General features: G+C 32.8%; 1 protein-coding gene across 1 annotated transcript; it reads right to left on the bottom strand.

Moving 5' to 3' along the window:
• Positions 1-4,716: 4,716 nt before the first annotated feature.
• On the bottom strand, positions 4,717-8,698 carry LOC130647215 (amiloride-sensitive sodium channel subunit alpha-like). Its single transcript, XM_057452994.1, has 2 exons — positions 8,541-8,698; positions 4,717-7,511 (listed from the first exon to the last, which is right to left on the bottom strand). The coding sequence occupies exons 1-2, from the start codon at positions 8,650-8,652 to the stop codon at positions 6,235-6,237; spliced, it is 1,389 nt and encodes a 462-aa protein (XP_057308977.1). The 5' UTR covers positions 8,653-8,698; the 3' UTR covers positions 4,717-6,234.
• Between the last annotated feature and the right edge of the window lie 5,690 nt (positions 8,699-14,388).

The raw sequence follows: 14,388 nt of genomic DNA on the forward strand, positions 1-14,388 counted from the left end.
TTGGCAGTGATCAACATCATTTAAAGATTCTCTTATGCTCAATGTGAAAGTGTTCTTCAAAGTTACAGAACCATACTGTAGTTTTATTCTGATTTTATATTTTAATACCGGTGAAAACAATGCACCAACTCCGTGATTCTTCTCGTTCTAATTGTATATGGGAGAAAACGGACCCGAAAATTTTTTTATTTGGATATAATTTTGAATTGTTTGCGTTTTGCTTACCGCATTTTATTTTTATTTCAACTTTTTGTTTCTCTATCTTCGTTTGCAATTTCTTGTTGGCATTTCCTCCGTCACCATACACATGCACACGAGATCTTTCCTTTGAAATCAAATAGAGTTTCTTAAACGTACGTGAAAATTTCCCACTGTAGGGATTTTATGTAATGGGTAACAGGTCACAAATTATACGCAATATTGTGATTGGGATTATTTTTAAAGGTAATTTTAGACAATGAAGGAGCTGTTCTTTCGCTAATTTGAGCTTTGCGGGCACAAAAAAATTGCCGGAAATTGTCTTCCGATGCGTCTAATTATCACAAATATTGACGAAAAGAAACATAAAACATTTTTTATAAGAATCAACTCTCCGTCTTACCCGTCTTATTTTAGATAGATAAAAGCACTAAAATTAACAGTGATTAACTACAATAAAGTAAGACAATTGTGAATATATTTCAATATTTATAAACTCTTGCTGTTTCTGCCAATATCAGGCTTCATCAGCATGACTAGATGAATCAAATGATCACACCAGCCATGGACAGCAAAATAAAACACAAACAAAACAAAAACAATAAGGATATGAAAAGATCAGGATAATGAAGATGAAATGTCCATACATGTGATGTGATACATACACACCTCAACCCATGTATTTGCACAGACGCAGAAAACGGATAAAGTGTGATAAAAAGAGGTATGTTAGTTATTTATATACTATATTAGGGATTCACTTAATTATACTTAATTATTTGTTTTATTTAGAAGGAATAAGAAAAAGGGAAGGCTGGAATAATTACATGGAAAAATAGGATTATGAAAAGTTAGCCTTCGTTGCTCATTGCATACCGATCAATAACAGCATCTATGTTAAGATATCGCTATCACAATGTTGTGAAAGTGATTAATTTATTTATATATTGAAATTTTAAACAAAAACAGGACACTGATTTCAAATATGCGGGGATACCCCCTCCACTCCTAGCCAGGTAGCGTGGGCCCTGGTCTGCAAAGTCGGTGCAACGAAAGTGTCAGGAAACATGTTCAGATTATCTGAGTTATTTTAGTTTGATGTACCATAAGTTGCTATTGTTTTGACATCAACTTGCCATCGCGGAAAAAGGATGGCCGAACACAAAACTATGTTGTGCTGCTTACAAAAAAAAAACTTAAAAAGCGAAAAAAGGGAAAATATTAGATTCCTAAATCCTAAGATTCGCTAAAATAACTACTATAACAACATATAAATGAGTTTTTTTTATAAATATATATCTTTCTAGCAATATTTTCAAAAGGTATTCATGGCTGCATTGAGAGAAAAAAAGCTTCAGATGTACTTGCTAGAATAAAAATCTCATATAAAAGTTTTGTCTTTGTTTATAAAATTGTTTTGTGAAGTTCAGAAAAGAAAAGGAAAAGAAAAACATTTTCGTCATGTTGTTCCACCAATTCCACTAATAATAGCAGTTTTGCTATTATGAATTTTTTTCATGATGATTATTTTTTATAAGGGTATAATCAGTATTTTTTCATGAAAAACCAAGAAAACGGCGAACTAGTAAAAGTTTACCGTGGGGTAAGATGATACAATATAGGGCAGGTTAATACAAAGAAGGGCAATTATTACAAAACGGGTTATTCATAGCAAATTTAACCACAAAAAAGTCATCAAATTAAGTTATCTGCACCATCTATTTTTTTTTCAACATTCACACGTCACAGTATTACATATTACAAAATACTTTCAGTCTTTCTACCATATTATTACCATGTTCTAGTACAAATCCACAAATATTCATTTGTCAAGAAAATGTGCCAGTCGCTACTCGCAGTCACTATCTTCAACTGATAAACAAAAAGTGAGTATTATAATACAGATTAGCTGGGCGACTCTTTGTTGAACACCAGGGTGAGCGCTTAATTAAATCGTGCAACACATCCAGGTAGAGTGCTTTAGTACAAATATATATCATGTCATAAATCCATTTGGAGCAGTGGAAATTAAAACACAGACAACAAATTACCCCGTCATAACAAAAAGAGACTAACCACATTCATTTTATTTACATCTGCATCGAGTGCATGCAACGATGCGTCGTTCCAAACGTATTGTGCTTCTCATAAAGTAGTCACAATGAATTTACACATAGGTTACTGTAGGTGACTGTATAGCTGCTTAGCTATCTCACTAGTCCTGATCCATAATTTCCTCTCTATTTTTATGAATCAAAGAGGATTTACCAAAAAACACAAAACATCTGGGCATTTTTGGTAGCTTGTCCACAGCTGCAATTTGTAAACATAACCAACAATCCCTAAAAAAATGTATTAACCCTATTCGGTCCGGGGTTTTTTCAAACATACTATGACTGGGGGCGGATTCCCCCCCCCCCCCCCCCCCCCCCCCCTTCTCAATAACTTTTCATAGGGTTGTTCAAATTGAATCAAACTTGGCACACTCATAAAAGGAACAAAATGGCAGCAATAATTTTATTGCTTCCATCAGCACCTTTTCTGTGACGTCATCAAAAGTTTGAAATTTCTTTAAAATGCCACTGTCTGTTTAAAATTCAATTACTTTAGTTCTAGAGCAACTTTTTACATTCTGTTTGAAGTTTTTGACAGCTAAATAAAAGTTATTTAACATATCTTCCGGGGAAATCGGGTTAGTCTCTAAATTATGCAAAATATTTCTTCTCGTTGAAACAAAGTTGTGTTGCAAGTGTCAAGTTCTAAGGATAATCCTAACAGGAGTTATTATATTTTCCCTATTATAAGGATTTCGTAAAGTTTTCAGGGGTAGTTTCGAGTAATGGTCAAAGCCTCTGAAAGATATGGGACCTAAAAATTTAGCATGCGTGTGTCTAATAGATAAATATTGAAACTCAGTAAGCTTCATAGCCATATAACAAAGCAATAAGGAGTTATTATAAGAAAACCGTCCTACCCCCACCCCGGACGGAATAGGGTTAAGACAAGTTGCCAAGTTTTGAAGTTCATACTCGTAAATAACTACATAGGTCATTTCTATACTATATTCGCTCAATTTAAGATTGGTAAAGTTCACTTGTCAATATTTTCGCCCGTCCTCTATATATTAAATTTGCTTTTTGTTTTTTCCGTAGCACTGCTACTAATTAGCCCAGAGACAGTCAGTCAACAGGTATTTCCCAATCGGAGCAGGAAATCTCTAAGCTTTATTTTTGATTATTCTTCTACAACAAATATTGAGGCCTCGTACGCCAAGAGTAATATTTAGCATTTTATAACATAAATAATTCAACCAAAATTAGTCCAATGGAAACAAAAAAATTTCTTCTTGGAAAGGCCTTTAAGGCAATTCTTACTTTTGGGTATTATGTATTCTTGAGAAGAGGCGTTGAATTTCACCACTTGCAATTAGTTTGAGTGGGTTACGGCCTAGTGACAAAACTTCACAAGAATATGATATAGCATGAATAATTGATAGGAAATTATTACCGACGCTTTTTCATAAAACACAAGCTTACTACTGAGCAAAGTGATTTTTTGTACAAAAATTTAGTTTCATGGAGGACTCCTAATCAATTATACATCACAGCATAGAAGATGCGTAATAATAATCTTTTTGGTATTCACCCACTGCGTTTTTATGGAACATTCAAAATGAAATTTGTAAAAAAGAAAAAACAAGGAAGAACTGCTAAATAGAAAATTCTGGTATGGAGTCCAGCGTCGAAACGTTGGGTTATGACTAAAATTTTTATAAAAAAACATGATCTATAAAGAAAATTGAGTTTATGTTAAAAAAAAGTTTTAAGTTTTGGTTATGGGGGGAAAATGAACACATATTAAAAATTAACCGATATATACACACCATTCGGATAAACTATTTGAGTGCATATAGCAGCACATACTGCAGGGGGTATGTCAATAAGATGCAAATTCGCATAAGGATGGCATTATTCGCATTGGTGTGATCAAGCATTAAGCAATGAGCTTAGTTATATATGTTCTTTACCTTTATAATGTGTCAGCTGATTCCCAATATTTCATTTTGCAATTAGCAAAATACTTAAGTACTTACAAACGAAAAAAGAAATGCTAAATAACGCGATAAAGTGCGATTTTTCTTTGAGCCAAAGATGCTTTCATTAAGCTACAAGCATCCACAAAATATATTGATATACAGGTAATTATGTAGGTTATTTCTATACTAGGTACACGCAATTTAAAATTGTGAGAATTCACTTCACACCGAAGTTAGAAAGTAGGATCTCAGGTTAATTTGTTAAATCCCAACTCTAAAAGTGTGCTATCGTTGCTTACGTCAGCTTTACAGTTTGCATCAAATGCAGGGTCTTTGTGGACCCAGACATGGATTACTCCATAAAAGGCATGATAGAAAGGGTGCCTAGCGAAATTTATCTGCTGCTTGCCTAGCCTATGCATCTGAAAAAGTAGTACTTCCACAGCCAACCAGAGACTTTTCACCAACTTTGTAAAATGACCGAAAAATTGGCATTGCTTTTGTGAGGGATTGTAGGTTCACATCATTTCGAATAACTTTATTCTTATGGTCGCGACTTACAGTTTTAAGTCGAGAATATGTGTATTCTTGTTTTTGGTGGTACCAAGCATTAAACAGATATAAAAATTAATTATGTACCTTCCTCATAACCCAAATTTTCTTCTACTTTCTCTAAGCATTCAGCTTCCTGATTTTATCTTTGTAGCCAGTGTTAGTTTTATCTTAAATACAGCGATACTTTCTGACTTCTTCTAAAAATTGTATTTTTGGCTTGATCTTTTTTGCTTTATGCTTCGTTTTCTTTACCAGAAAAAATCGAAGCAACTTTTTGTTTCGATTAAACTCTTCGTAAAACAATACATTTAGGTAATAGATCAAGAAGAATCAAGCGGTGTTGCTTTGATGTTTTCAATTCGCATAAAAAAATATCAAAAAGTTTCGATGTTTATTCCCATGCTAATTCTTATCCAATTTGTACAAATGCTTAACGTATCTCAAATGGGAGCTTTAAATGCACCAGGACCCCTTCGCAGGACCCTCATTGATAACAGTTCCTATAGAAACTAAAGAGCTTATCCTGGGTAAACAGTACTAATAATAAATAACAAACGGAGAACATGACATGCGAATAACAGGACTGTTCACACCAAAAAATATAATTTTTATTTTAACAACATCCGAATTATCGTAAGAATTACGTTGTTGGTACTGGTGTGAACCTGGTTTTAAAGTAGTTCACATAAAAGTATTGTGCGGTAACATTTTAATTAAAGGGTGATAGTTAATTATTATCTATGTGGAGTAACATCATTCAGCGTACAATAAGTAAGGAAAAATCATTAGCTATATTTTCCGCTAGTTTCTAAAGCCTTAATCAAGAGAAAATTTATGAATGTCGAAAGTCACCTAGATATATTGTCTGAGTCATTACTGGTTTGATCAACAGAGAAGAAGATGTCATATCATGCAATATCTCTTAACAATGCAAAACATTGTATTAAGTGGTTCATGCACCAAATAACAATTGCATTTCAGAAAGTTCTTTACCGTAGGAGTTTCAATCTTTTATTGTTTTCTCGTTTAGTGCCTAAAATATGATTAAATTTTAGTACTTTTTTTCGTCTTCCAGTCTCATGTAAAAATAAAATAGATATTCCTTCGAGGCATGGTTAAACAAACCCTGGAATTTGCACAAGCGCAAATTTTAAATACAGTTACATTTTGCCATAGAATTAGCTCTTGATATATGCTGTAAAATTCTGGAGCCATGTGTTGTCTTTAAGTTCTAATGTAAAAAGAGAATCAAAAGTCTTTGAAGGAATGACAACAAAGTTGACTAAGCGCAAGCTAACTAAGTACAAGCGTGAATTTCTAAATACAGTTAGATACATTAGTATTTAGATTAGTATCACGGTGAACAATACTTACTTTTCAAAACGTACGTGGTCATTATAAAACCTTACCCTGATTTCCTAATGTCAATACTAAAATAAAGATATCTATGCACATAATTTCAACGTTACAATGAATATGTATGCCAAAAACTCAAACACAAAAATCACCGATGCACCAACTAAGAAAGCTACCAAGCCACTAATTTTTGACAGCACGTCGAAGAATGTTTTTGACACGACTTCTCTTTCTATGCGATAAGTGTACTTGTCCTTATACTTCAAGGATACCCTCGCTTGGGCTCTAACCGCGCTGGAACGTTTAGATAACGCCGTGGCATCGTAGATAGTCTCTTCGCATGGACGAGCACAATTAGAAATATCAACACTTTTATTACTAGCCTTAAGGCATTCTGTGACGTTTTCTACAGTAATATTGGGACGCAAATATTGTTGGACAATTTTGTGAGGTATGTACTTTCGGCAGTGATCGTAAATGTCTCCACATTGCTTGTAAATTTTAATGCATTTGTGAGATTCTACACAGTTGTTGATTGAGTATTTGCCTGGAAAGATGTTTCTTGAATTGCTTTTAACACATTTCGTAGAATATGTTGTCTCCAATCGTTTGATAATTTTTTTCGTAATGTAAATATCAATATTCATTCCGGGAGTCAATCGAATTGACTTTTCCACAAACACTCCATCGTGTTCTTTATCGTGGATGATAATTTCGATATGTTGAAACTGAGAATCGAACTTGCTGTTCAATACAGCAACTACAAGATCAATTTCAGCTTCATCATTATAATACGTTCCATTGGGATTCCACGTTACACAAGAACCACGAACGTTGTTTGATGTTTTGAAAAACTTCCTATTAATATCTTCATATGTGCATCGTGAGGTCCGAGGACAGCTAAATTCAAATATGTTGTTAGACCAATATCTGGACCCGGACCTACTAATGTATTCTCGAATTGGGGTCTCATCATTGGTTCTTAGACATGGCTCATTTGGATCCAAGTAAAATGGCATGCGAGCGTTGATATCAAATCCACAATAATATGTCTTCTCGTTTCGTTCAATACAAAAGGTGACAGCTGGAAAGGTATTTTTATTTGTGACAGCAGTTTCAGTCACTAAATAAACGTCTTGGTCAAGATACTGATTGTATATGGAGTATGATGCATACCCAGCCAAACCAACACAAGCCAGAAATATTATCATCCACACAAATTTCTCACACCAATTACCGTTGCAAATTTTAGACACTGCGTGCAATGTAAAGTTATTTGAATACTGGTTAGCTTTAGCAATAAGACGTTCTTTTCGACTTCGTGTGTTCCTGTTGTTTTTTGCAACAGATGACGTAACATTGTATGCTTGAAGAAAAAAATAGTATTTAACAAGTTTTGATACAACACAACAGCTAAAGCTGTAGTTTTATTAGTAGATAAAATCAAAATAAACTCAAGAGTCAACATTCTGGTAAAAAATAGAAAAAACGATAAAGACAATAATAAATATAAAGGGTAATTGTTTTTAACACAAAAATAATTTGTGCGCGGATAATGAAATTGACATTATAATTAATTGACTGAGGTTGAAATTGATTCGACTTTCCAATTTTATAATTAACACGGAAAAACGTTCTTTAGTTTTCAAAAGATTAACCTAAAAAAAAGAGATTCCTTCATTAAGAAATATTTTGCCAATCAAATGTAATAATAAACCAAAGCCACAATAACCGTATATTAAGTATATTCTTAATGTAGAAATAAAGAGCAAAATATTATTGAAAAAATGACCGCCATTACGACTTCTACTTCGAAGCTTTTTCGAAGATTGCTAAATTTGTTTAATTTTGTTATGCCATAATAAAACGGCTACATAAACGGCAAAGGTAGACTTAATGTTAATTTTAAATTGCAGAAGTTCATCTTACTTCTCCCCAACAAAAATTATAAATGTTTTGAATGTGAGAAATTGTCATTGTTAGCTATTCTTAATGAATCAAGACAATGATTACATCTGAAAAAAATTATTCATCTTGATTTGGCTGCGCTCACCTTTTTGTGTGTGAGTGATGAGTTTTAAGTTAGCTACCTAATATTAGCAGTAAAACAAAATGTTTTATCGCTCGCTGATAGACATTATCATCATACTCTTGTGTTTTTGTGTGCTTTGGAACAACAAGTAGATTTGATGTTTTAGGAGCGCACATTCTCCAGGTGATCAATTTCTACTTTGGTAGTCTTATCCATCACTGCTGCTAATTTTAGTGATTTATAAAATGGAAGAATATGCTTCTGTAAAAAATGTTTAATTTTTATACGAAGATTCTCCAACAGCAGTTTTTTTAACAAAGAAAGATTAATTCCTTAATACTTAAACTAACAAAAAATACCTACAATTTCTATTGTTCGTCTTTTGTCGTTCGACATCCTTTGAATTATTTAAGTTATCACAATCCGTCAGAGGATGCAGTTCGTTCACAATTTTATCGCTGTTGTTCTTAACCATGCTGAAAAGTTCTGTGTTCTCCTGGAAAATAAAAAAAACAGAATGAAAGTTCTCACGAAAGAAAATAAAAGTTATCAAGGAACGTTCAAGGAGGAATGAAAGTATGATGTAATAATGAAGATGACATTTAAATTTTTATTATTTCTTTTATTTTTTACCTTCTTTGCAATAAAAAGTATAGTACAGCTCTTCTAAATAATTTACACTAGAGACTTACAATTATTAAGATCAAACGAAAATTTCATTGCAAAGTAATAAAATATGTGACAAAAGAATTAAACCAAAAGGAGGAAAAACATTCTTAATTATTTAACGTATGTTGTCTGAGAAAAAAGAACATAGTTGACTCCTTCTCAGTTTGAGATTCCTAATACGTGTAAATCAAAATCAATCGTAAAGTAAAATTCAAAAAAGCACTTATTTTTAACTCATCAAATCGTTAACAAAATAATTTTATAAGAGGAAGTGCACCTGTAGAAAAAAAAATCTGTTAGGCCAAGGTGAAACACAAATCTCTACAACTGACGAAGGCACTGATTAGGAAATCAAGGAAATGACTTTGAATAAACGCATTTATAAGAAGTGTGTCAAACCCTTGCTTCAGTAGCTGATAAGCGCAAAACAGATTCGGAGAAAATTGTATTACTTCCCATTATATGATACATGATGGCTGACTATGCCTTTTTACTCTGACGTTAATGTAGGTACAACGCGCACCAAGAAAAAGTTAGTATTTTCCATATGACTTAAAACGCAAATCGGATGATGTATTTAACAATTATAATAATAACTTAACAGGGGATAATTATTATTTACATAGTCACTCGGAATAAAACCGAGTGACTATGGTATTTACTAGTCGAATGAAGCAAAAATAAGATTTAAAAAAATGAACTGGAAGTGTTTCTCCACGACGTTAATGGAAAATAGGAGCTTGTTGGCAAACTTGATGAATTCTTTTCTCATTGCCTAAAACATTTTACAAAACATGTCTGCTTAGATGGAAAAGGCTTGTTAAACGCCGTTTTTTTAATTTTTTTGATTAAGCTTCAAGTTGGATTTGAATTATCCCACGTGTTAAAGCAATGCGTGGAAATCATTTCATTTGGTCAAAAAAAATTTCTTTGAATTGATTTTATGTGAAACATATTTGTGGGACTTTAGAGTGTGTTGCGCTGATTTCTACAACTGCGTGCCGCTTACCTATGTCCTACTTTATCTGCACTAATTTTTGCGAAAAATCTCGTTATTGCACAAAATTTATTATTATTTCTGCGCAAAACTTACGTTTTTTTTTTCTTCATAATTTTAAAGGAATTTAAATTTGCATGAAGGAATTTATAAGTGCAACACTTACCTCCACACTGCGTAATTTAATTCTTTCTGAATGTTGTGCCTTTAGCGTCTTCGGGAGTTTAAAAAAAGCAATACATCTGTTTTATTTGATCGCACAATAGTTTGCAAACAAAGAAATCGTAGATGAAAGCACAACAGATGGGAAAAATAGAAAAATTAGAATGCGTGTATAAACATTTATTTCGTTGTGAAATTTTAAAAACAAAGAAAGAAATAACTAGAATTTTTTAAAAAGCCTTTTTTTCAGAATTAAAAAATTAAACCTTCAACTTGTCACTATTCTTAATGAGTTCCCTAAATCCTGAGAGTGTTGTATTTATTGAAAAGGCGAAGTCCGCCATTTTTAATGTAAGTGAAAAAAATTATGTGCAAAGAACACATAGATATTAAAGGTACTGTCGAAAAAAAATTAAAACTTGATATACTAACATCTTGATACAAAAATAAAGAAAAAAAGCATTTATATACAACCAAAATTTTCTTTCATAAGTTTAAACTGAATTTGTTTATTTGACCATTCTCAATCACCATCTTTACTAAACTTCGAATGCGGAAAAAGGACTGGGTAAAAACATTGTAATTTGCGTTACATACTTTATAAACTAGGAACAAATATGTTGCACGTACCTAATGTTAGAAATGACCCTTATTGGGAGATGTTTTGCTTCTTGGATTTCGTTGATACAATCTATAAAGTCCTTTTTTTCATCGCCTGGGAACTGGAAGCTTCCTATATATTTATACAAATCTTGCAGATGTGCTAAACATTTATGAAAACACAGTGGATACATCATTGCCAAAATGTTACTACAAATAAGAAGAAAATTACCTTTACATGGACAATTTTAAAGTTCAATATTTTCTTGGTGAGTGTGTCCATCGCAGAAAATGTACTGTCTGTAGCGTTATGTCCTGGTGAATCACATTGCCTATCTACAGCCAGTTTCAACGACCTCCAACTCTGCAATACCTCCACGACCTGCTCCTCTTGATTTTTAAGCCATGCACGATTTGTTCAAATTATTTATTCAAATAGAATGCGAGTTTTTTCTAAAATTAAACCTGGCCACGGCAATGGTAAGTAGTTACACGTTTGACACACCGAAAACGATATGACAATTGAGTTCCCATATTTTGGTGCTATTCTGTCAAGGTTTGACTAAGTGCAGCACCATACTTGTTACAAAATTTAACAACTCTATAAGGTTCCATTTGAACACTATAAATGTAGAGTGACAATAGATAGGTTTTGTCTCCTTATTTCAACCTTCTTCTGAAACTCTATCAGTATCTGCATCCTCGTCTATTTCGTAATCGTTCACGTTATCTGGATCGTTTCTATCGCACCTTAAAATGTAAAAAAACATTGTATATTTTCATTCGGCTAAATGGTAGACCGACCAATCCCCTATTAGGTTATCTTTCAAAAATTACCTTCTTAAGATTTCAATAACCAAGAATCGTTTTTGTCACTTTCATCATCTGTATTCTCATCTCTATCTAAAGCATCGTCGCCTTCACCAACCACTTCTTGGCATTCATCGTCTCTGTCGTACTCAATATCGACTTCGGACTCTTCGTTTTGACATTTAAATATGCTGGACAAGCCAAGCATAAATAACATATCTGAATGTCTAGCAATTGTATAATTTAATAATGCGTCGCAACTAATTACACGGCATTGCAAGGTATGTTTTGGTTGGAATGTGCTGTTTAATAGCAAATTTGGTTCCTCTTCCTCTTCTGACGATGGGTCCAGCTCTAAAACATAAATTAATGTGAAATTATGGACGACATGACTACCGATAGTTTGGTATATTACAAAAAATGATAACCAGATTCGTCAAGGAATTCAACTTGACATGTGGCGTCAGATTTTTTTTTTCACCATCGGACGATGCTGTCGGCGTTTAAGCATCGGCTACACCCACGGATGTCTGCGCAGATACTTTTATGTAAATGATCTTTATATTGGGTTGATGATTTGGACGTCGTTACTTCAGCCTGACAACCGACTGATTGTGATAATTGCTCAGGGTAATCGAAGGAAGACGACGAACATATATACCCATACCACTGGTCGAAAATAAAGGGTGAATCTAAGGAGGCTATAGCTTGCCCTACCATCTAATGAAAAAAAAAATGAAAATAGTTTGTTTCACTACAAGGCAACTCTTACTTACATTACCATTACCTACAATAAAGCTACAAATTCACTGCTCACTGCTAAAATATGAAATGTTTCTCAAACTATTACCAGATCTAATGAAAATTTGTTCATACCTCTTCATGTTTTTTTCTTTTCCTTCTACGATATGTTTCCCGCTCTTTTGGCTTATCCTTATATGGAAAAATAGATAGAATGGCAGTAGTTAAAAAAATTTTTTTTGGGGTCCGGTTCTTATACGAAGAATAAGAATTTTGAAAATCCCACAAAGGGTCGAAACAATTTTGTTCAAAATGATCGGAAGAGACCTTCACAAGTTAGAAGTAAGAAAAAGGTTTTTTTCTCGGTTTCAGTAACATTTGCACTTTCCTCGTTTTTCTTTTTCTTCTTTTTCTTCTTACTTTTACTTGAACAGTTGACGACAACACACCAAGACATTTTAAAGTTGTATCGTTATCAAAGACAGAGACAAACGCATGGAATAGATTTATACAATTCTGTAAGGCTGATATTACCCGCACCTGGTCTCAGTTCCCGCACAAAAAATAATGCAGCTTTAAAATAATCTACTTTAATTTGTGTAGACAGACTCTGTTTGTGTGAACAGGGACATAAAGTTCTATCTCTGAAAGTAAGTTGCATGCTTTGAAATTAAATATTCATAAATTGCTACACTTTTTTGATAAGGGAGTAAAATATTAAAAAAAAAAAAAATTTAATCTGGTAATATTTTTCAAAGTAAAACAATCATTTTTAATTTACAATGTTTTGATTCGCCGAGAACCCAGCGCTTACGCACAAAAAATATCATTTTAGCCTCCCTTTCATGTAGAATCGCTTCAGTATAAATTTGCTTTCGAAAACGTGAAATATGGAAAATTTGTAAGCATAAAGGAAATGTTACTCGAGTTGTAAAACTTTAGATAAATATAATCACTTATATTTTAGAAACAAATAGATAAGTTAAATTCAGTTCAGGTTACTTTTTATTATTATATTTTTATTATTAATTTAAACGACACGGTAAAACTAGATAGGTTAAAATTAAACCAGTCAAGTAACTGTGATCAACCACAATCTGTTGTTCATTTTTAGCGCTATGGAATTCTATATACTTTATTTTCCTGAATTTTTTGCAGTCATTCTGTTTTCATGCTATAAGTCTTGCGTTTGCGCAATCATTGATCTTCGTGAAGGCTATGTTTGGGATTTTCCAATTGTTAGAGCTCATAAGGTGGACATATGTCAATACCTTTATTATATTGGCTTGCAATTTCAACTAATGATAAAAAAATTTGCAATTAGTGTCGTATAAATCAATCAAAGATTGATATTTTTATCATCCGTGGCAACGTAATCCGAACCATTTCTATTTAAACACTGCGCAAAAAAATGTTAAATTTGACCTTAAATGACTTACACGAAAGTCGATGTAACGTTGATGGAAAATTTACGAATATTGAGAAAAAAAATTATAATCATCTTAACTATCACATTGAAACACCAGATTCAACTGCGAATGGCCTCTTTTATTTGACATGCCCGATTTATTCTACATAAGGCCAATACGAAGATAAGCATGAAGCTGTAACAAATAAAGAAATTACAAATGTCTTTATAGTAATCTGTAAGTGATGGTTGCTGTTTTAAGATAAAAAAATTATTGAAATCTTTAGCCATGTCTGCTGTATATTCAAATGTCTATTTTGCAAACGCACGTTTCGTCCTTTCGATTTTATGGTTTCCTACTTGTTTGTTTTATGGTATCTGATATTACAATCTATTATTTAGAGAGTTTTCAAAGTAGAAATATCAGATCATCAATATTTTCTGTTATTCGGTTTTTTCTGTATAAACCACATCTTCGTACTCAAAATGATCGTGTGTATACTTGTAAAGGAATCATGATGAAATCGGAGAGATGAGGAACGGATATTGTCTTTTGGGAGCATGCATGCTAAAAATTTTGATTTTCTTTGTCTGATTTTTTGTTCCTAATTAGCTGCTCTTTCTTTTTGTTTATACACATCATCACTTGGATACAAATGATGCCAGATTTCCAGTTCAAAGCTTTCATGTTACGCTGTCAGATCGAGTCTTTTGGGTGGAATACGAATTTAGAAAGCGGTTTGTGAAAACAGAAGTTGCTTTCTGTGATATATTTATGTAGTAGTATTTTTTTACCCTCGCGTTAAACTAATTTGAAATATTTC

Source organism: Hydractinia symbiolongicarpus, chromosome 6 (assembly GCF_029227915.1).
Source record: "Hydractinia symbiolongicarpus strain clone_291-10 chromosome 6, HSymV2.1, whole genome shotgun sequence".
In the NCBI taxonomy this organism is placed as follows: Eukaryota; Metazoa; Cnidaria; class Hydrozoa; order Anthoathecata; family Hydractiniidae; genus Hydractinia; species Hydractinia symbiolongicarpus.

Coding starts and splice junctions, on each gene's coding strand:
- LOC130647215 (XM_057452994.1), bottom strand. CDS start 8,652: ATGGTTAAGAACAACAGCGATAAAATTGTGAACGAACTGCATCCTCTG. Junction 7,512..8,540: donor AAAGACGAACAATAGAAATT/GTAGGTATTTTT, acceptor TTTTTCTTCAAG/CATACAATGTTACGTCATCT.